Source organism: Lonchura striata, chromosome 20 (assembly GCF_046129695.1).
Source record: "Lonchura striata isolate bLonStr1 chromosome 20, bLonStr1.mat, whole genome shotgun sequence".
NCBI classification, from domain to species: Eukaryota; Metazoa; Chordata; class Aves; order Passeriformes; family Estrildidae; genus Lonchura; species Lonchura striata.
Window position 1 is genome coordinate 9,049,300 of NC_134622.1, and position 24,019 is coordinate 9,073,318.

General features: G+C 43.4%; 2 protein-coding genes across 2 annotated transcripts in view; both read left to right on the forward strand.

Annotated features, from left to right (window-relative positions):
* The first annotated feature begins 302 nt into the window (after positions 1 to 302).
* On the forward strand, positions 303 to 16,011 carry GDPD1 (glycerophosphodiester phosphodiesterase domain containing 1). Its single transcript, XM_021524891.3, has 10 exons — positions 303 to 525; positions 4,651 to 4,693; positions 7,894 to 8,029; positions 8,574 to 8,619; positions 9,175 to 9,293; positions 9,896 to 9,985; positions 10,709 to 10,842; positions 11,330 to 11,389; positions 12,155 to 12,206; positions 12,733 to 16,011. The coding sequence occupies exons 1-10, from the start codon at positions 390 to 392 to the stop codon at positions 12,853 to 12,855; spliced, it is 939 nt and encodes a 312-aa protein (XP_021380566.1). The 5' UTR covers positions 303 to 389; the 3' UTR covers positions 12,856 to 16,011.
* Positions 16,012 to 20,398: 4,387 nt separating this feature from the next.
* The window catches only part of YPEL2 (yippee like 2), a 33,087-nt gene continuing 29,466 nt past the window's right edge, over positions 20,399 to 24,019 (forward strand). Inside the window, exon 1 of the mRNA XM_021524890.2 lies at positions 20,399 to 20,480. The gene's annotated coding sequence lies outside the window, so the exon portion shown is untranslated. The remainder of the gene's footprint in view (positions 20,481 to 24,019) is intronic.

Sequence of the window (24,019 nt, forward strand, 5' to 3'; positions counted from 1 at the left end):
GCTGCTCGCGGCGCCGGGGCGGCTGCGCGGGCGCGGCGGCCGCGCCCCCTCAGAGCGGCCGCGCTCCCTCAGAGCGGCCGCGCTCCCTCAGAGCGGTCGCGCTCCCTCAGAGCCGCCGCGCCCCCTCAGAGCCGCCGCGCCCCCTCCGAGCGGCCGCGCTCCCTCCGAGCGGCCGCGCTCCCTCAGGGCGGCCGCGCTCCCTCAGAGCCGCCGCGCCCCCTCAGAGCCGCCGCGCCCCCTCAGAGCCGCCGCGCTCCCTCAGAGCCGCCGCTGCCTCGGCGCCTCCGCGTCCCGCAGCGGCTCCGCCTCGCCGCGAGCCGGCTGCGGGCTGCGACGGGCACAACGGACCGCGGCAGGACGAGCCGGGGGCCGCCGGCGAGCGCCGCAGGATGTCGGCCACCCTCTACGTGCTCTCCACGCTGGGTGGATACATCCTCACCTCCGCGCTTCTCCTCAAGTGCCCGGGGTTGCTGCACCGGCCCAAGCGGCAGCGCTTTCGCTGCCGGCACATCTCGCACCGCGGCGGTGAGTGAGGGGTGCGGGAGGCTTTCTGCTCGCTGCCGCTCCGGCTGGTCCCTCACGGCCCCGGGGCGCCGCTCCGGCCCGCCGGGCACGGCCGGCTCCTGAGGGGCTGCGCGGTGTCCGTGCCGTGCAGCGGGCTCCCTTTAAACCTTCCTCCCTCAGCCTAATTTTAGGTGCCACCTGCTGACCAGCGCCTCGGTTCAGCGCGGGATTAATCTCCGAGGGCCGACGGCGCCAGTAGAAAATCAGCATTATTAATTTTTTTTAATGGGCGTGATGCTTTCCCTCTCAGACACATCTATTTTTTTTTCCCCTTCTGACGATTCTGTATCCTGGTATTTCTCTCCCCAACCGGATGGGCGTCTGGCTGTTGCTTAGGTCAGGTACAAGAGAGCAATTTTCTTGCCTCTGTCCTCCTGTTTGCATTGCTTTCTGCTTTTAAGGAAAAGCAGAATTTGCTGTGAGTCTGTTCTTGCTCCCCTCGGTGTTGCAGGCAGACAGTGAATGGCTCAGTGCCCTGGTAAAACCCTTTTCCATTTGAAAGTCAGGCATGTTGATTCTGTCTAAAATAGGATTTTAAGTTTCTCCTACCTATTCCAAAGCGTTGGGAGGGGCGAAATGCAGCAAGGTGTGTCTCCCTGTTCTGTAGAGATCAGCTCTGTGCTCTTCCCTGCTACCTCACCTAATTTTTGAAAATAGGTAGTTTGCTAGTATTTTTTGGTATTTTGTGCGAGAGATGTTTGGTGTTGAGTTTAAACAGTTTTCAATATTTAGTGCCTGTTTATGCGGGGGTTGATCACAGTTTTAACCCATGGTCCTTAACAAATGCTGCTGACTTACATTATCAAAATATAAAAACTGGAGCTGATCTCCTAGTGATTTTATTCCTGGAACTTCTTTCATTTACTTTACTTGGCAGTTTAAGTTTCTTTGTATCTATAGCCTTAAGCATAGCATAAAACGTAGCTTTTTTTTGTGGACTGTCTATATTACAATCTGTCGCTTGGTATTTAGATTTTTCCTTCAGCGAAAGAAAAGGTTCTTAATTTGTTTTTATTTGTAAGCTGTTAAAAACTTGCAGGCGGCTTTGTTGGAACTTGGAATAATCCCATTAATCTTCTGTTCTCACTCCTTTGCAAGCACCTTAGTTAAGATACACAGCCCTAAGCCTGGAATGCGAGTGCTTGGGCCAGTTGCTCTAAGCTCCATCGGAACAGCAGGAAAGCCTCGCTTAAGGCAGGATTATTCCTCAGGCATTCAAAGTCCACGGTCTGTGAATTGTTCCTGTGAAATCCACCTGAGGCAGGAGGGCAGCCCTGGACGTTGCAGCTCATCTGAGGCAGAAGAACGCTCGTGCTTTGCTCTCCTTGGTGTTTACCCTGTAACATAAATTCCTGCGGGACTTGTGCTCTCGGGCTTTAGCCATGCTGTAGCTTTAGACTCAGTGTCAGGTTTCCTATTGCATTACTCCACTTAGCTGGGGAGATCAAGGTAACGCTTAACTTGTTTGGCTTTTTTCCTCTCTGGGATGCAACCTTGTACAGTGAAGCTTTTTAAGTCTGAGGGGCTTGGTTTATCTTGCCTTTTCATTCAAGAATTTGGTCACCTCGTTTTGTAGACTCATCCCTGAATTATTTCTTCAGGTCTGCAGAATTTTAAAATTGGGCATTTCTGAGAGCAATTTTTGAGTCTTGATATTCTGTGTTGGAGTCCTCTGTCGATGCCAGCAGCCCTGGGTTGCAGGGTCTCTGAGAGAGGGTAGCATGATGATTTTTACACAGAATAATTTGGATTGGAAGGGACCTCTGGAGATCACATCTGACCAGAGCAGGTTAACCTGGACCTGTTCCAGTTTGGTTTTGAATACATCCAGAATAGAGTCTCCACAACTTCTTCAGGGAGCCTGTTCCAGAGTTTGGTCACTCTTAAAACAAAAAAAAGGGGGATTTTCTTACGTTTATAAACGGAATTTCCAGTATTTAAACTTGTTCCCATTCCTCTTGTCCTTTCCCTGAGCAGCACCAAGAAGAGTTTGGTTTAGCCTTTACTCCCTCCCATCTAGTCTTTACACATGTAAGATCTTCCTCAGCCTCTGTTCTCCAGACAAAACAATTCCAGCATCCTCAGCCTCTTGTTGTACACGACAATCTCTCATCCCTTAATTTTCACAGCTCTTCCTTGGACTCCCTTTGGTAGATCCATGCCAGTCTTGTGCTCTGGAGCCCAGAACTGGGCATGGTGCTCCAGGTGTGGTTTCACCAATGTTGAGCAGAGGGGAACAACCACCTCCCTTGACCTGCTGGCCCCAAAACCTTCTGAAGGTCATTTCCTTGAGGCAGTGCTTGGTGTTGGCTCCCTCTTGGCCATGGGTGCTTGCACAGTGGGGATTTGCCCTCCCAATGTCTGGAAGTGCCATTTTGGCTGGGAAAGTCTGTTCCTTCTAGGGAATGAGCCCTTGAAGCTGGAGGCGTGTTTGAGAAAGTGTCAGAAGCCCTTTGGTCAGCCCAGCCTTCTCATTTTTCAAGGGAGAAAATTACTTTTATCAAGTAACTTGTGTGGTTCCCTTTTCTGTGTGTGGTTGCTGATTTTGAATTCCTCTTTCAGCTGATCTCTCAACTTTGTTCCTCATTTCCCCCAAAATGCTGCAAGTCAGGCATTTGACTCACCACCCCTGATATGTCACCATTCCTGGCCATAGACCACCTCCCTGCCACATGATTTGTTAGATCAGCCACTTAAAAATTTTATTTTTGGAACTTTCTGCCCAGGAATGTTAGGATACTCTTGCTTTGTTAACAAATTGAAAGCCTGACTCAGGTGCTTTGGCCCTTGCCTCACCGTTCAGGATGTACAGGCTGGATTGCCACAGCTGATAAGTTATTTAAAAACTCAATTATTATTGCAGCTAATTTGTAACTGATAAGCCAGGCCCTGTGCAGGGGATTCCCATCTGTTAGGCAATCACCAGATGGATACCATGAGGTTCTTGTGTTCTCCTTTGTCCTGTGGTTCACTTTTGCCACTCAGCCAATTCCCAGTTCTGCAATCAAATCCCATAAAATGTTGGTGAATGTCTGACCACAGAAGCTGCTGTGGACTCACCATATTGTTTTACATTAAACCCTGCAGGTTTTTCTCATCATGGTTCTAAGTTAAGTCTTCCATTTTGTAAACCTTCCTGAGAACAACAATTTTAAAGTGGTGGTTATGCGTTGCTTTAATTATGTAACTGAGCACAGGTTTAGGTATGTCTTGGTGAGGCCTTGTTAACAGGCAAGGCCTTAATTAGAGCTCTTATAATTGCTGTTTACAAAGACTATCATGCATTACTGTCAGAGAGCAGTTGAAATTTGCATAGATATCTTCATCAGCATGTGTTTCCTCCTGAGGTGGTTTTGTTTTTCAGTCTATAATATTGCCTATTATCTGAGGTGGGGAGAAGGCACAACCTTTTCCAGTCCCTACTCAGGCTGATTTTCAAAGGTTTTTATGCAGACAATGCTGGCTTAGGAGTTGCAGAGTTTAATCCTGCCTGAGAGAAAATTAAATTTGCTTGTCCTTTCATTTCTTAACTGAAATTGATGTGTGTTTCATTCCTTGTGTGTGAGATATCCCTTCTGCAGCACAAGCCTTTATGACAGATCTGTGCTGTTTGGGGAATATCCTTGCACTGAAAAAAGAGGTTGTCACCTATTTCACCCCAGCTGGGTTATATATTCAGAGAGTGTCAGCTTTAGAATGTCTTGGGTGCTTTAATTCATAGCTTTTTGTTATTTTTTTTCTCTTGTTACTCTTCCCACTGACTTTCAAATACATTTTTGTGTGTACTTTCCCTATGCCTCTGGGGCTTATTGTCCTAGCTAAATACCTCTGGTAAAACAAACACTTTGGTTTGAATATTCTAAGTGTTACACAAATCCAAGATAAGTTCTTTTTAAAAATCATGTTACCTGGAGAAGGTCATGTCTCTCCAGTACATTGGTGGCAACAGAGATTTCTGCCTTGAGCTTCATCCTCCTTTCTCAAAATATGTATATTTTAAAACCTGTTAGTTTTTAATTACATTTTCAGTGGGATTGAGGGGAGAAAAAGGCTGTTGTGTAAGTTTTATTTTTGTTATTTCTGTAGGTGCTGGAGAGAACCTGGAGAACACAATGGCAGCCTTTCACCAGTGAGTACAAAAGGATGAGAATATCTAAATTAGGTGTTCTCAGTATCTTTAGTGAGTGAAGCAACCAGGGGAGGTGGGACTTAATCAGTTCGTTGGGGTCACAGTGTCCTAATTCTGAAAGTCAGCTCTCCTCTGGATAACTCCTGTGGATTGCCAGACATCCACTCCAGTTTCACCAGAAGGAGTTGGGATACCACAAATTATGGTCTGTGCATAGTAACAAACCCTGAGGCCTGAGCTGTGCTAGCCAGTAAAGCAGCAAACAATACTGTGCTTAATGGTGATTACTTCTATTAATTTATTTATCACTATAAAGCAGAAAATGCTGCTGTTTATTTTTTCCTGCACTCACGCTCTGCGGTCACGCAATGTGTCAAAGCCTCTTACTCAGGGGTTTAAAAAGGGGTTGGGACCAGAGAGCCTTTTAAGCCCCCAGCATTTAAGTAGTGAATTTTAACAAGGTTCTCAAAGGCATTTGAAGAAGAAGCATATCTAAAACTCCAGCTGCTGCTGAGAAGGGACCACATTATGTGGGCTCCTCTTTGTTTTCTTTGGGGTTTTTCTAATTTGCTTTGTGCTAAGGAGCCTCATCAGTTTGCTGTTTCCCTGCAGCCTGAGGGGTGCCAGCTTTCCCAACCAAATAAAAGAAAGTACTGCACTATTTTCTATCTCCATGGAAGCTCAGCATAGTTTTCTGTGGCTTTTTGTTTGGTTTTTTTTTTTTTTCCCGCTGGCTTGCCTTTTTTTCAAGTCTGCTACCAGACTTTCTGAAAGTGCTTCTTAACCATTTCTTAATTCTCATTTCATGTCATACTCATTCTGTACATGAAGTTCTCTTGCAATGGAAGTTACTCCATTATCTATTCTTATTTTATTCCCAGAAATAAGCAGTAATACTTAGAGCAAGGACTGTGCTGGGGGTAATACATTTTGTGACAATGTTTTTTGAACTCTCTTCTGCCCGTTTTAATTATTTTACAGCTGTGGTGAAACAAATGCATTGAGGTCCAGTTTTTGAACCCGTAACAGCTGCCAGTAGCAAAGTTCATCTGAGTAAAGAGAGCCAGGGTACCTCTGCAGGAAGCAGAGCAATTACCTCCTGTTAGGAGTGGAAACTTTTTGGGAAGGGATAAATGCTTTGTCCATCCCATTTGCTCATTCCCATCTTCATAAGTAAAGCAGTAAAAGGGAATGGGGTAGAAAATCAGTGATCTAGCTGGTGAAAAGGGGTCAGGGTTGGCTCAAACAGCTGATATGAGCTGATCAATTTATAATCCATCAGATTCTGTGTGAAGCCAGACAGGGTGTGCCTGCAGGAGCTGCTCTTGCAGGTTTGCACAAGCAGGAATATTTGGATGTTGCTGTAGCTGAATCCAGAAGAGAATGTGTGTATGGGGGGAGGAGGCCTTTATTGGCAATTTCAGTTTCTATATTGCTTAATTTACAAATATTCTGGAAGGAAATTGTACGCTTTTTGTACCAAAGACAATATTTCTTACTTTTGTTTTATTGGGTAAAATACATACTAGATGGGAGGGGCTACAATCTTGTTTTGCCATATTTAAATGCTTCTGTGGTGCTTTTAGATTATACAACAACAGATTTTAAGCAAGGGCACTCTCACCCTAATTTGCAAATGCAAGCCTAGCTCACAGCTTGAGTTCTGGAGCAGGTGGAGCTGAATCCACAGTGATGTTCTGAATCTGGAGCCTTCTCTGGAGCAGTGTGAATTTGACAGAACAAACTGATTTCCAGCTGGGAAAGCTCAGCACTTGAGGGAGCTTATTTAGCCTGTAAGGGCCTGGCAAAGTCTCAAATTTGTTAACAAGCAAAGTTGTTGTTCTCCCCTTTCTGTGCAGCATCAGCCCTGACTTCCTTAAGCCAGAAATATTGCTAATAAAATCTGCTGGTGAAATGATAAAACATGGGAACATCTACAGATTTGGCAAATCTCCTGCAGCAGATTTGGACTTGCTTTCCCTCAGGAGGAAAAAAATCACCCAGTACAGCCTGTGATTCTTCCATATGTAACAGGATTTTGTTCCTCTCCTAATTCTTAATTAGCAGCACTGGCAAACAGTTCAGAAATTGGCTTTAATTTGACAACCCTCCTTGATCATTATCCCAGCTGGACCAGAAATTGTGTTAAACACTTTAGGGAGTATGTTCTGATTTATTTTTTGTTTGTTACTACATTACTGGATGTTCATGGGCTGTGTTCAGCAGCCAATAAAGCCCATAAGGAAAAGGCTGTTACTGAATTTACAGAGCTTTGGGTCTCAGGTAAGCACAACTCACAGGTGGTGTAGGCTTGCTCAGAGTTGGATAATAAGGTTTTGAAGGAAGGGTTCAGACTTTTATCTGTCTGCTGGAATGACACCTCTTTTCTAGTTAAATGAGCAGTTCACTGCTCATTGCAGTAAAGCTTTATTTTGTTTTGGTGTCAGGTTTCTTGTTCTTATTTCCGCCGATATCATTATTACTTTTTGCTTTCCTTACTCCTCCTATGAACCAAATTACTATGGAGTGGATTTGGGATTGGATTAGAGCTTTTCAAAGCAGTGGGTTGGAACAGGAAAAGTTATTTTGCTTTGAAAAATATGACTAGACATTTAGTGGTTTATTTCCTTTTTAATTTAAATTAAAACTTTTTCATTAAAACAATAGTTTAAGGTTGTTTTGCTACCCAATAAAACAGCCAAAGTGTGAAAATCCCACTGCTAATTTCCTGATCTATCCCTTCCTGATTAATGTAAATAAAGTAAGAAAAACCAGCTTTCACAACCCTGTCATTTGTTGTTTCTAACCACAGGTTTAATTTCTTTTTTCAAAACCTCACTTCCTGCAGTGGGCAAATGTGCTGCTGCTCATAAACACCCTGCTCCAAATCCTGAACCAATCCTTTAGGAGCAGGTTTCTCAACCCTGGGGTGGCAGGCTGCAATCCACAGGTGAGCTTCCCAATTCCTATGGGACACAGAGCCAAAAATCCTATCTCTGCTTCAAGAGATGTTGTTTATTCTTGCATCAGCTTCCCACTGCAGCAGAGATCGTGACGATTCCTGTTTGCTCCTTGCTCTGCAGCAGGACTGGGAGGATTCCTTACACCATTAAAGCTCTTTCAGTGGGGTTAGTTTATGGAATGTTGGGTTTGGAGTTGCACAAAGCACCCCAGTGGTTCAGGGCAGCCTTTCCTTGCAGCGCGGTTAATTTGGGGACAGACATGTTGGAGCTGGATTGTCACCTGACAAAAGATGAGCAAGTGGTTGTGTCCCATGATGAGAACCTGAAGAGATCAACAGGAGTTGATGTCAACATATCTGACCTCAAATACTCGGTGAGTTGAGGAGAAAATGGGCTGGGGGGGTGTCAAAAAGTGCATTTATGGGGTGGGCAAGGGGGTTCTGTATGTGCTTGGTGCCCAAAACCAAAGGGGAGGATTCATCTCAATAAGACCCACCCCTAAACTAAACCACCCTCACTAAACTCCCTGTGCAGTCGGAAGTTCACACCTGGCACATTCCACAGGGTGATTTAATCCTCCAGTATCAGCCTGGGTGAACGGCTCTGGAGCTGGGATGTTTTGTCACACTGATGGCAGAGTGACAAATGCTTTTCCTGGTGTGACCAGTTTTTAGTGGGAAAACTGGGAGATGAATCCCCCTGCCTTGACAGTGGAATTTTCAGAATTCTCAGACATCTGGGAATGTCAGCTACAGGTGACACAAATATAAGAATGCCAAACAGATTAATACTGAAAGTGATGCTACTAAATCAGTTTTTTGGATAAGAAGTGGCTTGTAAATTTTGATTTTTTTGGAGGAGGGTCATGATTATATCCCTGCATTTGAATTGATGTACCATTCCTTTCTGTTTTTAAGGAACTTCCACCCTATCTCTGCAAGTTGGATGTCACCTTTCAGAAAGGTGAGATGTTTGTCTCTTGCAGTTTGTTTTCCATTTTGTAGCATGGCAGTTTCCTGCTTTGGCAAAGGGAGTAAAAAAGTGCATTTGCTTCTCTCAATATCATGACAAAAGAAGTTTTAAAAGAAAAATATAAGCCTGGCTGTAGAAACCAGTGCAGTAGTTACTGTAGGTATGACTTGGAGTTCAGAAGGAAATTTTGTTCTCATTTGTCTTTTTCACATTAATCTCGTTGCATTTGGTGTGTGGTAACTGAGCCTGTATTTGCTATTTCAGGATTTTAATGTTGCCTGCACTCCTACTGTTGCTAAATAATGAGTGAATTTCATGAAGTTAAAACCTGAATGTGCAACATGCTCAGGGCATTTTCATTATGGAGATGAACTTGTCATAGTTAATTACAGCTGAATGAAGTAATTTTTTGTTTAAAAATGTGATTATCCTTGGAACTTCATACTTTTATTAAAGTTTGAAGTTAATGAGTGCTCTGACATTTCTGCTTTTATCTGTGGTTTGTTGAAAGTGGCCACAGCAGTGAGAAGTTTCTTGTTTCCCCAGAATGTCACTGTGAGGGGACAGACAATCGTATCCCACTCCTGCAAGAGGTGTTTGAGGCCTTTCCAGAAACTCCTGTCAACATTGACATCAAAATGAACAACGATGTGTTGATCAGAAAGGTACGTGAGAACCTGCTGAACTGACAGCTGAGGCAAGGGAATGATGCTGATATTTCAGAAGTTTTTTGGAGTTCTGGCAGTCTGTGACAGCCAGATCTGTGTTCTTGGACTGCTTCACCCTTCACATGTTGGGTCCTGCTCTCTGTGTGAGGTAATACAGGAGACACAGAATATCTTGCACAAGATCCCTTCTCTAAAAGCTCTTTAGGATCCTTTGTCTGGAAGAAAAACTGCTCCAGCACTGCTGGAGACAAGTTTGGTTTGTACCTCATGGGAAGGGTCTTCTTAGGGACTGTTGCTCTCTAAAGCAGCATAAAAACATGATGTTATTGTGTAGATGTGTTCAACACAGAGGGCAGTATTTCCAGAAAATGCTGTTTTGTAATTTAGGTTTCTTGAATTCTTTAGGGGTTTTTGTAGGTATAATCTGTTGTCCTGAACACCCGTTTATTTCCCATCAAAGCATCCCAACTACCTGATGATGGGGAAGAGTAAAGAACTCTTTCCTGTAATGATTTCCAAAGCAAGCAGAGTTTCAGTTAAATAATGATGCACTTGATTTCCAGTGACTCCATGTGAGAGTTGTGCTTTCTGTGCTGCAGGTCTCGGAACTGGTGAGTCAGTACAAGAGAGAGCATCTGACCGTGTGGGGCAATGTCAATTACGAGATTGTAAGCAAGTGTTTCAAGGAGGTAAGGCTGAGTCCAGCTAACCTTTGTTACTGTGTGCTGACAAAACCTACAGAAAAACACCCTGCAAATCAAGATTTAACCAGCTAAGCCAGGCTTCTGCTTGTGGTGAGAAATTCTGTGCTCAGATTGTTCTGCTTGCTGTACTGCTAAAATAAGACAAGCACAGTTAACACTCCTCTACCCTGCCATAAAATACTTGAGGAATTAAGCTTAGTCATGTTTTATTCTTGTTTTATGAAATATAGGACATTGCAATTTTATGCCCGTTCTTAGAAGCCTGTTTTGCACATCATTCATCTGATAAAAAGCAATTTTCTAAGGATTGCTGATTGTCTGTTTTTTAGCATGAAAATAATGGATGTGGCCACTAGTGGACACAGTTGCATCAGCATAAAGCTGTTGTTTCACAGCTATAATTCTCCTCCTTTTTGTGCTGAGGAATTTTACAATTTAGAATTAAATTAAAATTGTGCTTAGTCCAAGGGAGTTACACACCTGAGTGAAATCCATCTTGGTGATAGTTCAGTCTAGTTGATTATTCCAATTTACCTGTCAGGACAACACCCCATTTCCTACCTGAACAGCAGTTAAATTTCTTCACATAAAGCAGCTTAATCTCAGGTGTGACTGCTGAACTTCAGATGTGCATTGATGAGTAAATTTAATTGCAACAGAGTCAAAATCTACCAAGATAACTGAGAATCTCTTTCCTGGTTCCTGCAGAACTCTGACATTGCCACCATCTTCTGTGCCCAGCGTGTCCTCCTGCTCCTTGGCCTGTTCTACACTGGGCTGCTGCCCTTCGTTCCCTTCAAGGAGGAATTCTTTGAGATTCCCATGCCCTCCATCATCCTCAAGTGAGTTACAGCCCACTGCTGCACCAATGTCAAGCAGGTGAACCCTGATGCCTCCCTGAGAACTGCTTTTTTGGGCTGAGGTTGCTTTTCTGTTGGTTTAGGCACTTTTGGATGTTGCTGGGAGAATTCTGTGCACAGTAATACACAGCAGTTCTGTACTAATAACTAATTCTTGATTTTTTCTCCTCTTTTCTTGAGAACAAATTTGTCTGATAGGGCCAAGAGACAAGCCAGCAGTAGGGTGGAAATGAGATTTCACAATCTTTCTCATTCTTCACTCAAAATGCTGCAGAATTCTCATCTCTATTGCTTCTTTGAAATGTAGCTCATTTCTCTTCTATAACCCGATTCTATATCACTGTCTTGAGGAGTGAAATTACTGCTCTAATTTGAGCAAGATGAATTCTTTATATTCCTTTTGCAGGAACATCTCAACTAAGATTTTAATCTGTGCTCTGGTAATTTTTGGTTTCCTCTTTCTCAACAGGCTGAAAGAACCAGAGAAGATGTCAAGAAGCCAGAGATTTGTTATCTGGCTGGCTGACACGTAAGATTTTTGTCTGATTAAGTTTTTATTTATATTTTGCCTTGAAATTAACACTTGACTCAAACAACTAAGATTAGCTATTGCTGTAGCTATGCATTATATATTTTCAGTTTCTTCCAGCTTTTTGTCAGTGCAGGATAAATCTGATTCAAATCTTATGTAGGTGTGCTTCATACTTTTATTTTCCACACATTGAAGCTTTCTAAGGTGCAGTAACAGTGGGAATTATTCCAATTGTGTCTGTTAAGCTTCTGTCCTTAAGTCTGCTCAGCTAATTAACATGCAATTAGATGCAGAATGCAGATTTTATGATTGTGACTGTTTCATAATGTTGTCAGAGGAGAGACACTGTTTGCCTTACAAGGAGGAACACTTTGCATTTTAAGAATATCTGTGCTTCAGAGGGGATTTAGTCACAGGTTTTCAGTGACTTCGGTGTCTCCTGGCGTTAGTTTAATTTCTCCAGTGGCCAGGACAAATTCATGTCTTCTGGTGGGAAGGATAAAACCTCTCCTGAAAGCTGAGTGGTTGGTTCATCAGCCATGGTGTAAGGATTTAATCCTGCAGGGTGAAGGATTTCTCTGATGGATTTGATCTTCAGCAGAGCTGATACTTGAATTGCTTGAACTGGAAGTTTTCTAGAATTGGATTTCTCTTGTGGAGAACTCTACACACTGTTTGGGAACTTCATTGCAGGTCATCAAAAGACACTGACAATTCCATATATACTTGAAGTTGTTAATTAATCTCTCTCTCCTTTCCCAGGCTGCTGATGAGGAAGGCACTGTTTGATCACCTCACAGCTCGGGGCATCCAGGTACAGTGGGGAAAGCTAAAGTGAGAATTCAAACCAGACAGACACAGCCTTGAAAGAGGTTCCTGTTCCCCTCAGCAAGTTCTTTGTGTTTCTGGGACCATGAGTTGCTGTTTCGTTCCTGAGCAAAAGCTGCTGCTCTTATATTTGCAGTACTCTGGTTGCAAAGATTTGTATACCTGGGAAAAAAACGTTTTTCATTTAAATCCCCTGATGCTTAGGGTTTTTTTTTCCCACTTCAAAATTAAGTCTATAAAATCTGCAAAACTGGTTATCTGACGTGGGGCTTTCACAAAATAATACTGACTTTTAGCAGGATCTGAAGTCTCAGGTAGTAGATTTGGAGTTACCATTAAAAAATGTCCCTTTTGGAAGGTGAGGGGGAAAAGTTCAGTGTCAGTGTAATAATTTCTTATTTTAAATATGCAGCAACATCTCTCTCAGATCAAACAATTTAGTTCAAAAGGTACTTTTTAAAAATAAATTAGTATTTCCTATAATACCTTGGTTGTTGTATCCCATTTCATAGGTGTACATTTGGGTACTGAATGAAGAGCAAGAATACAAAAGAGCATTTGATCTTGGAGCTACTGGAGTGATGACAGACTATCCAACAAAACTGAAGGAATTCTTAAATAATTACCCAGCATGAAGGAAGAAAACTGAGAAAGTCCTTCCAGAACAGATTGTGAGCCAAGGATTTTCCTCATTAAAAAAAATAATTGGGGGCAGCAGGCACAGATCATTTCTGTTGGAAAGAATGTAACTGATGATCTGTTACCTTGTTGTCAAGTCACTACCTAATGTCAAGGTTCTCTATTTATTTTAAAACTTAAATTACATAGTTTACATTTGTAAATAGCTCATTTAGTAACAGCACACTTCACAAATGATGATGATTAGGAAGAGAGTTGCCTGATAAGGCACCTGTAGATAATAATAAGCATTATCTTACCTGTCACAAGTGTTCCTAAGCAGCTGTCCAGACATGTCAGTTATTCCAGTTATATTCTAGCGAGCAGAAACTGAAGAATTCTGAAAGTGTAGCCTGTGTGTTTGCATTTCTTGTGTTGCTTTTAGACTACAGGTAACTTTAGAGCAGAAAAAAAAAAAAGAGAAAATAAAGAAAAACAGGCACAGGAGAAACAGCAAAGCAGACTGTGGCTGGCCAAGTAGTGAAGTGTACTCAGTGAAGGTGGTCACTTTTAGCCAAAATTAACTCAGTATAGATTTATTCCATTATCCTCACTGACAAGAATGTTGAACTTGAGTTGGAACTGGATTTGGACCCTCTCTGAGGTCCAACACTATGACTTGTTGGTCCAGATCTAAACACAGGATTTAAACCAGAATCTGGATTTGACACAAGAGTTGCAGTGCAGGGTCCAGGTTTGCCCCTGGCTCTGGCCTGCCTGTCATGGCAATATCTGGATTTCCAGGATGGAAAAATGCACTTGTTACAGATTACACTCCCTTTGAAATAGCCTTTTCACCATGTCCTAAAAGTCTTTTGCACATCTGTGGTTCTTGATGAACGAGGAGTTGTTTTTTAAGGTGAGGGACCAAAGAAGACAAGTTTGGTCAGGATTTCAGGGACAAATGAAAATGTTCCTATTAAATGAATTCGCCCAAAGCAGATTTTTATGTGTATTTATAAAGAGAGGAAGTGTCAATCTTCTAGAATGTGTATAAACTTTAGCCTTCTGTCTCCACAAAAATCCATTCAATATCCATCAAGTTTATGTGCATGGACATGGGAATAACTGGCAAAAGCCAGGAAGCCTCAGGTGTGATGGAATGGGAAGGTAGGAAGGTATTTCTGGAATAGGAAGGCTAGGCAGGAAGGTATTTCTGGAAGCTTCCCATGCTGCTGTGTCCTTGCGAGCAGGAGTTACCCCTGTGTCAGACAGGTTGGAGCCTTCAGTGCCCGTGCCTTGGTGTGCTCATGTCATGGCTGGGGGTTCAGGGGTTTGATTTTGTGGCTTAATGACACCCAGTGTATAGAGCTCAGTCACTGAATCATCAGAAGCTCTCTCTAAACAAGTGTTTGGGTCCAGCAGTGTCTGTTTCTTGAAGGAACTTCATGTGAAAAGAATAGATCTTAATAACAAACACAGTAGTCAGATGTGGTTTTAGTGCAAGGAGCAGCCACTCTGCTAAAAGTTGATTTTTAAGTCTTTTTTTCCCATTGGTAGCTCAGATTTGAGAGGGTCCTTGTTGCATCCCCCTGGCTGCTGTGCCATATTTATAATTGTGGAGCATCTTTGCTGTTCCACTGCCTGTCAGGAGGCTGTGAGAATGCCAAATCCATCTGCAGGAGAGTGTTTGTTTCTGCACCACAGTTCCTTTCTGAGGAATATGTCTGGATGAAATGGAAAAAAACTGCTGCATTTAGGATTCAAGTGAACATTGCTGATGGGGGCAGATGAGTTAATGTTGTCCTTTTGAATATCTGCCTGGTGAAGATGACTGCAGATTCCATTTCCTCCTAATTTCATCAGCCTTGTTGCTTATTGAATGGAAGAGAGGAAAATGTAACTTGCTAACTGTTCATGGGGGGAAAAGGATGAAATTATTTATTAGGTACTAAGCTTTCTGTTTTCCTCTCAGACCAGTTCTGTCTGGTCACATAAGTGCTAATAATCAGTCAAGTCACAGCTCTGCCTGCTTTTTAGAAGCCACAGAATGGTTATAGAAAATGTTCCACATGCGGCTCAGTAAATTAGAAAATTCCACCTTTCTGTCCTAATCTGGGTTTATTAGCAGTTTGTAGCTCCAGATGGTTTTATTGCAATTGAATTTCTGACACGTGCACCAATATTAAGATGCAGATATAATTATAGTTTCAGAGAATACTATCAAAAACATATTAAAACTTTTTTTTTGTTTTAGTTAGGAAAAGCTGAGTTTTAAAATACCAGTTTTGATCTCTGACTTACTTTGTCTCAAGTTTCCTTCAACACTCAATAAATAAACAATGTTCCATTATTCTATATTGAATGATAAAACACAGGTACTGAAATGACAGTTTTTTATATTTAATTTTAATATTTTTATTTTCTCTCTGTAGTAGTAGAGATGGAAATTTCTGCCTTCTAAAATTCTCAACATATTTTTCAACCCTATTTTTGTCAGACCCACCAGTGTTCTTACATTTGATGGAGCTTCTGACTGTGCTGTTTATACACTGACCTCTCTTGGATAAATCTGCTGCTCCATATATCTAAAATTTGATTGGGAGGGAAAGAGTGCAGTGCTGGAAAAGCTGCTGGATTTATTCATTCACCTGTTTGGGCTTTAGCACAAGAGCTCAGGTTTGATCTCATGGGACAGATAATGTTCCATGGGTGAATCCCAGCACCAGTGCACAGGGCTTAGGCCATGATAACTGTTTGTAACAAACACTTGGGGTAACTGTAAAACATTTGTTTTAATCCTTGTTTTAAATATTCCAGAACTTGCTATGTGATTTTTAAACCACTTGTACAGAAAAGCTTTTTGTTGAGAACTTGCACAACTGTCCAGGAAGATGTTCAGTTAATTTCTCCCTCTCTAAGGAGAGATTCTTTTCAGGTACTTTTAATTCTAAATATTGTTTTAACACTGTGTTCTCAAGCCTGTTGCAAAGTGTTTTATGTATGAAGGATGACTGCATGTATTTCATGCACTTTTAATTTGCAGAAAGTCTCGTGGACCTCTCTAGCTCCAAAGCTATGCAGTGATTTTTCTTTTCATGTGAAGAAGGATTTGATGCTTTTGGAATGTGGCACATTAAAACATCTTTGCTCATAAAAAATCTCAAACTGAATGCTTGTTAGGTGTGAATTCTTTCCCTAAAAACCTGACTTCTGAGGGTGGTTTTGTGTTTACAGTGTCCTTGGTTTGAGTTTGGGTTCACAGGAATTCCACTTGCAGCAGGTTTCTGTCCTTTCTGATGATCAGCAGGATAATGTTTCCTCTAGTCCTAGAGGAAAAATTTCCAGCTCTCCTACTGGATTGCCATTAAATTCCATTAAATATCAGGTTTTAAGGTCAAGTGTAATTTTAAAACCGTGAGGGTTCATATTTAGGTAAGAGAGGTGAAGTGGGGGTTTGTATGTTGCAATATTTAGTAACTTTTAAAGGATTTTTCCAGCATGATGAGAGGCTTCTCCAGATGGCTCTGGATGCTGTTTGATTTCTTAAAACAAATCCTAAATATTTGGTCAATCAGAACAGGGAACTGGGGGCCATTACAGAGTCTTTTAACATGGAAACTATTTCTCTGTGATCACTTCAGGACGTGTCACCTGCCATAAATATGCAGCTCAAACAGAATATTGAGAAACAACTTCACAATTTATTTATCCAAAGCAAGAAGGCTCGAGGTGCTGATTACTTTAAAGAATTTTCAGGATATGTATTATAATATATATAATATACTTTATATTTTATATATATTTTAAATATATTTATATATTTAAAGGATATATTTTTATATGAAGTATGTATATTTTTTATACTAGGTTACCTAAGAAAAGGAAAAGCTTTTTATATGAAGCATATATGTTTTTTATATGAAGTATATATATATTTTTATATATGAAGTATAGATACTTTTTATATATGAAGTATAGATACTTTTTATATATGAAGTATATGCTTTCTATATAGTATTTTATCTTTTATATAAATGTTGAACATTTTTATATTTATATAAAAGTACTTTTCTATAAAATTATATTTATTTCTCTAACATACTTTTATATATTTCTTATAGATAAAATAATATACTTTGTTTTAACATTGGTTTGCCCATGAAATTCCTCATGTCCGATGAATTTTAGTAGGAAATAAATCTGAATGTCCCTGCTCCATCCTGCCGCGGGAGGCCGCCACAGCCCGCGCATTCCCGATGGAATTCCTGCAGCAAAGGGAGACTCGCATCCCGAGATTTTACCCTCGAATTATGGAAAGGGAATGGAAATCCTAATTGTAAAATCTGGAATAGTGCTGTAGAAAGGAAAATGAGGGATCAGCTGGACCAAAAATAATGAAATTGAGGGGAAAAAAAACCACAACCAACCTGCTTCTGTTAATGATGGAAACACTTCAAGGATGCTTTCTCACTTCTAAAAAAAATTCAAATATTCCCATTTTACAAATAGAGAAAAAAGGCAATAGCAGGGGAGGTATCTTGGTTACAAGGCCATTAACACCTGCTGCAAATAAAATTCAGGAATGCCAAGAAACTGAGATTTTATCAGCTCTAAACCCACACTTAATTCCCGAGGTGTTGAGGCAATACCTCAGTGGGTGATCGGTATTTTCTCTCCTCTCAGTATTGCCTTGACAAAAGTTTCCCCCAGGCAGTGATGCCCGATCAGTTGGGCTTTTCTTGTTTAAATGATAATTAAGGTTTAAACTGATATCAGACACTGAGCAGGGAAAAACAGTAGCTGTGCTGCTCAAGCTCCAAAAAAAACAGTGTTTGCAAATAGTGAAATTAAAAATCCTGCTTAGCTTAGTTCAGTTGAAAGCTGAGTTGTAATTACTATAGAGCCAAAATTCAGATTTTGTTTTTTTAATATATTTCCCTCGAGTTCACCCCAGTAGAAGTTTTCATGGTGCTGCTCAAGCTGTGCTTCAAAGTTTGTAACCAAACTAACCCAGAATCAAATGTGAAAATGGGATTTGAAGCTTTAATAAATAGAATTTAACCCAACCAGTGTTTTATTTTTAAAAAAGTGAGTGAAATTCTCCTTATAAAATACTGTTATCCCTAAAAACCTTACAATTTTTGTTAATCATGTGATTTAGACCAGAAAGAAGAAATTTTGGCTTTTTTATGGTGATATTTTACTACAACCTCAAAGCTGTGTGAGGCCCCAGATCTTCAGGGTGATGCTTAACTTAAAGCAAAATAATTCCAATTAATCATCACCCTAAACCAACAAACAATAGAAACCTTTGCATAGAAACAATATTAATTTTCACCTTTTAAGTCATAATGTACTGAAAAATTTTGCTGCACACATGGGCTGAAAAAAATTCACTTTGCAGCAGCCTCTTGATGATGTAAATTTGTTTTGCTGATGGTTTCTTGTGGTTTCTGGGTGATTTAAAGTTCAAGTAAATTCTGTCACCACTTCCTGCTTATAACCTCCTCTAGATCTGTTAAATAAAGAACTTTTAGCACTGGGGACAGGGGCTGGAAATCTGGTGTTTGCTCTTTGCTGCTGGCTGGGGAAGGCAGGAGGTTACCGAAGAAAAGAAGTTTAAATTAAGCCTTCAAAGCAGGCTCCTCTTGCAGAACATAATTTCATTTTTTTTTATTTAATAGCAGTTTTCCTCTTTATTTGGTGTGTTTAACAGCTGCTAACTAGCCTGGTGCTTGAATCTTTGTTAGCAGAGTGTTTAAATTATATCACGAGTGTACAGGGGGTGAAAAAAAAAGGTCATTTAGTGTTGAAAATCTGGTTGTGAAATTCCTCACCCAGCTGGTTCAGTGATGTGATCAGAGGGGTGGGCTTGGCATGTGTGGAAGGAAAATAATTTCTAGCATGAGCTAAATGTTATTCCCACAAAAATAATCAGTATTAATGGAAATTTTGCCTTATTATTCCATGTATTTAACATTTGAACCAGAATATTGCTCTTATTACCAATTAAGGAATTCTGCAATAAAATATCATTAATAATTTCCTTAAGCAGGAGAGAGTTAGAACAAGAATAATCTCATAAAGCAAATATATTTCAGCCCTGAAGATGCAGAACTTTAATCACGGATCTGATAAATGGGCAGATAGAAAATATTAAATATTTTCAACATTGGAAATGTCCAGGGGATAGTGGGAAATGTCCCTGCCCATGTCAAGGATGGACTTTAAAATTCCTTCCACCCCAAACCATTCTGGGATTATTAAACCTGTACTTTATACACTGAATTATTGTTATTAGGGAATAAAAACGTGCAGGGAGAAGCTTCTAAATGCCCTGAGCTGCTGGGTGCTGGTGTGTTAATTACAGAGCTTTGAGGGGATGGCATTTAATTGGGGTTTGCAGCTCCTGGGGTACAAATCTGCCAAGATCTCTGCTGGAAAAATTCACGGATGGAGATTTCCAGGGGAAATATGGAATTATCCTCATTTCTGCAGTTAGCCCTGTGGCCTGGTGGAGAAACTGGGTTGGTATTGGAGGATTTGGGGGTTAGTACTGGTGGATTTTGTATGTTGACATTGGTGGATTTGGGGATTAATATTAATGAATTTTGGTGGTAATGTTGATGAACTTTGAGATTAGTACTGGTGAATTTTGGGGGTTAATATTGGTGAATTTTGTGTGTTGATATTGGTGGATTTGGGGATTAATATTAATGAATTTTGGGGTTAATATTGATGAATTTTGAGATTAGTACTGGTGGATTTTGGGGGTTAGTATCGGTAGATTTTAGGGTTAACGTTTGTGAATTTTTTGTGTTGATATTGATGGATTTTGTGGTTAATATTGATTAACTTTGGGGTTAGCACAGGTGGATTTGGGGGTTAATATTTGTGCATTTTGTGTGTTGATATTGGTGGATTTGGGGATTAATATTAATGAATTTTGGGGTTAGCACTGGTGGATTTTGGGGTTCATATTGATGAATGTCGGGGTTAGCACTGGTGGATTTGGGGGGTTAATATTGATGAATTTTAGGGTTAGCACTGGTGCATTTTGGGCTTAAATCCGTCAATCCTGTGTCTCTGCTCTGCCGCTGCTCCCCCCGCGCACCACACACCGCTAATTACCGCCGTTCATTAACGCGCGCTAATTACCTGCGCGGGTAAAAGACGGCAATACCGCACCACCATGGGACAGTGACCGCAGCCGCCCCTTTCCCTGCGCCGTGACCCCCGGTTCCCCCGGGGCCGCGCATCCCCCGCGCATCCCCCGCGCATCCTGCGCGCATCCCCGCGGGCGGGCGCGGCGCCTTTAAGAGCGCGCGCCGCGTTTGTTGTGCGGCCGCGCGAGCCGCGCTCCCATTGGCCGCGGCCGCCGCAGCCGCTGCGCGCGGAGGAGGGGCGGGCACGCCGCGCTCCGAATGGCTGGGCGAAAATGGGCTGCGGCCGGCGGAAACCAATCAGCGGCGTGTTGCTATGTGCCGGCGGGCGTTGATTGGTTAGGAGCGGTGTCGCTCAGCGCCGGCAGGGTATAAGGGGAGGGAGCAGGCGGCGGGCGGGGGAGGCGCTGCGGGCTCTGTGCGCGTCGGCGGCCGCGGCGCTCGGTCCGCGCCGGGACGCGCTCGGTGCGGCCGCGGTGAGTGAGGGCGGCGCGGCGAGCGTGAGGGCGTGTGAGGGGCGAGCGGCCGCCGAGGAGGAGCGTCCCGGCGCAGCTGCGCGCGGCGGGGCCGGGGCTGGGCGGCCGCGCGCAGCTGCGCCACAGCCGCGTCCCGTGTGTCCCCGCGTCCCCGCGGCCGCGCCGATCCCGGGCAGCATCCCCGGGAGGCTCCATCAGGGACGGTGGAGGAGATGGGGGAGCCCCCGGTGCTGGCGCTGGCAGAGCGACCTTTGTGTGCGCGGCCGGGCGAGGGGATGGAGGAGGGGGGCAACAGGTCCGGCCGGGAGGGGTTCGGTGCCACCGCGGCGGGAGCAGCCGGGAAACACCGCGGGGAGGAGCAGGAGCAGCGGTGGTCCTGCCTCGCCACCCGTCTGGCGAGCGGGGGGCTCGGGCAGCGGCCCCGCGGAACTGCAGCATCTCCCCCGGGGCTGCGGGCGGCAGCTCCGTGTGCCGGCGGCGCTGCGAGCCCCGGCCGTGCCCAGCCGGGCTCTGCGAGAGCGCTGCCCGCAGGGGTTGCGGGGAAGGGATGCCCCTGGCAGGGCGGCTCAGCTGCTCTGCGTTGTCGCTGTCGCCTCTGATAAGGGTGTAGCAGCTTCCTCTTCTGCAGAGCTCCGCCGAGGGTGAAACGGTAACGGGGGTTCTGCATCCCTGTAGAGAATTCTGGGTTTGATCCAGAAAAGCCAGAGGAGTTCGAGGTGACAAGAAGTAGCCCTGAGTCAATAGCTTCAGGTTTTAATGCTGGTTTTTGAAGTCAGGCTGATTTAAAATGCGATTTGAACGGGGTAGGAAGAAAAGACTTGGAATCCTCGCAGCCTTCCCTTACAATTCACTGGAGTGGCTCTGTCCTCACCTTTTTCTGTCTTAGAAAACAGCCGGAGGAAGGCCTGTCAGACCAGCGTTCCTGGCGTGCAGAGCTGGGCAAGGGCGGGACAGAGCACAGCACCTGCCTCCCTGCCCTGCCTCCCTGCCTGCTCCCTGCTCCCAGACAAGGATTTTTCCTAATGCGTTTACACCTCCTTAAAGCTGGGCACTGCAGGCAGGCCTGTGCTGAGTGAGAGGGTTGTAAACAAGCAGATACTGAGGGAGCTTGCCGTGTAATCCGTGAGAGGATTCTGCCTGGAGAGGATGTGTTTTGTGACTTCATCCTCGCCGAGCACTCCCACTGATTTTGTTCAAGATCTCAACGTGTTGGATCCACGCCTCTGGTTCCTTGTAAACATTGTTTGGTGTGTAACAGCAGTGCTGGAATAGGGAATTGTGGTGTTCTCCTTTTCTCCCTGGGTCCCTGGTTCTTGTTTCCTGCTGAAAGGCTGTGTAAAAGTTAGGGCTGAGCTTTGAAGCAAGCTGAGGTTGGGAATGCTGTAGGGAGGGCAGAGATATTGTTTTCATCTCATGGAGATGTCAAGTATTTCTCTTCTTTATTTATTATTTTAGCTTTCTTTGCAGGTGTCTCTTTCCCAGTGCCAGGATTGGAATAACTGACAAAACAATCCTTGAGCTCACTCGTGTCCTCTGGATCCATAGATTCTGAATAAATTATTTCCTTTCCTTGCTGTCTGGTGTGTGCAGTTGAGTCAGGGTTGTGTTGAAGAAGACAGCATCCCTACCTGTAAATCCACATTCCCTCAAAGGCTCCTTGACTCATGGATTGAAACCTGTTGCTGAGAGAGAATTTAATTAAGGAACTGGTCACTCTGGGTAGGTCCTGGCTGGCAGTTCAGAAGGTTGGGACCTCCTTCATCTGCTGTGGTACTACAAAAGCATTGCAGGGATTGCAGAGGAGTAAAAAACCATTTATTTCTTCTTCTTGCATCACGGCCTTGCCTTTACCTGTGTTTGTGGAAGAAGAGACACCAATAAAGCCAAGCTTTCATTGGGCTTTGGTCATTAACTGGCAGAGCTTTGTTTGATTGAGTTTAAGCAGAGTCTTCATTAGCGGTCAGCTGTGGGGTGCTGGAGCACAGGGATCACAGAGTGGAGTCAGGAATGGAGAAATGGAGAGTTCAGTTCCCTGGGCTGTTCTGAGGCTGATCAGGATGTCCAAGATGTAGCAGAGAGTGTTTATTGCTTGAGAACCAGGATACACAGCTGTCTTTTTCCACTCCTTGACAGAAACTTGTAAGTTGGTCCTTCAGGATGTTCCCTCTTTTCTGTGCCTGTGTTTGCAGGTCTTGTCTTTCAGATCCAATCACAGTAACTAAAGGTTGAGCACAAGTTTCCTTTTCCTTCAGAAGCCAAGGAGAATCCATGGAAGAGAGTGACTATTCTGACCCAAAGATTTTTCATTTCTTTAGTACAGGTCTTTAGCTGGTAAATCAGTTGGCTGTGTGATGCTGGTGGAGAATGTGGATTTCTTATCATTTGTCTTTTTGGGGAGAATAAAAAGTCAGTTTTCTGGGAGGGCTGTGCCTTGGACCTGAATCCTGTTCCCTGTAGCCCCTCTTGGTCCCTGGTCCTCATCTCCCTGGATTTTGGCAGTCCGTTATCTCCGAGTCTGGTTTCTGCCATGTCATTTTGCCTTTTTGTCCCCGTTTGTCAGGGTCTGTGGCTGTCCTGCAGCACATAAACTGAGTATTCTTGATTCTTCTCCTTCTCTGCAACCTTTTACTGGACAGCCACATCTTCCAACCTGCCTGGGAGCTTTTCCACCCTCTGATGTGGGATGTGTTGGCCATCGGGAGCAGCTCCGTCTCCGGAAGCGTCACTGGACTGGCCAAGCCACTTAAGGCTGCAGGAAATAACATAATTAATGAGACTTAGTTCTCCCACATCTTGTACCTGACAATCTCAAGTCACTTGACAATGCTAATTAAGGCTAATCACGCTCCTCTGTTTTTAGTAAATAGCTATTATCCCTGCTTCACTCTTGCTTTAACAAATGATAGTGCCAGGCACTGTGAGTCACTGGAAGTTATGGGAATGCAGCCTGGTGGAGCTGCCTTCCGGCCTCCTCACCAACAGCTCCATTGAGAGATTGGTTTTTACACCTGCTCAGGTGTTGGTGGAGAATGTTAGAATGTGAGATGTTTTGCTGACTCACAAAAATACATCACTTTTAGACTCCTTTTTTCTTTACTGCCGTCGTGATTTGTACAAAACAAAATTCCCACAGTTGAGCAAAGGCTATTAAAAGTTCCCCAAAGCTGAGGATGCTTTGAATTTGCCCTTCAGAAAAAGTTTTTGGTGTGCTAAGGGAGAAGGCAGAGTGGTGTCATTTCTCCTGTTTCACACTGGCACCACGAGGACAAAACATAGCATGGTGTGACCTGGGCATTGCACGGCCCTGCCTTGCAGCACAAGAAACCTCTGAGGTTTCACTGATGAAATACGGCTGGAGCAAGATGTTACTAAAAACAGCTTGTCTAGCATCACAAACAAAAATAAAAGAGGGGGTTAATTATCAACTGTGGGGAAATAAGAAATCTTCACGAGAGTCCAGGAACTCCCAGCTCAAACACGCGTCAGTTCTGTCACGGAGCTGCATGAGGTGAGTCAGTTCACCTGCCTTGGCAGGCTGA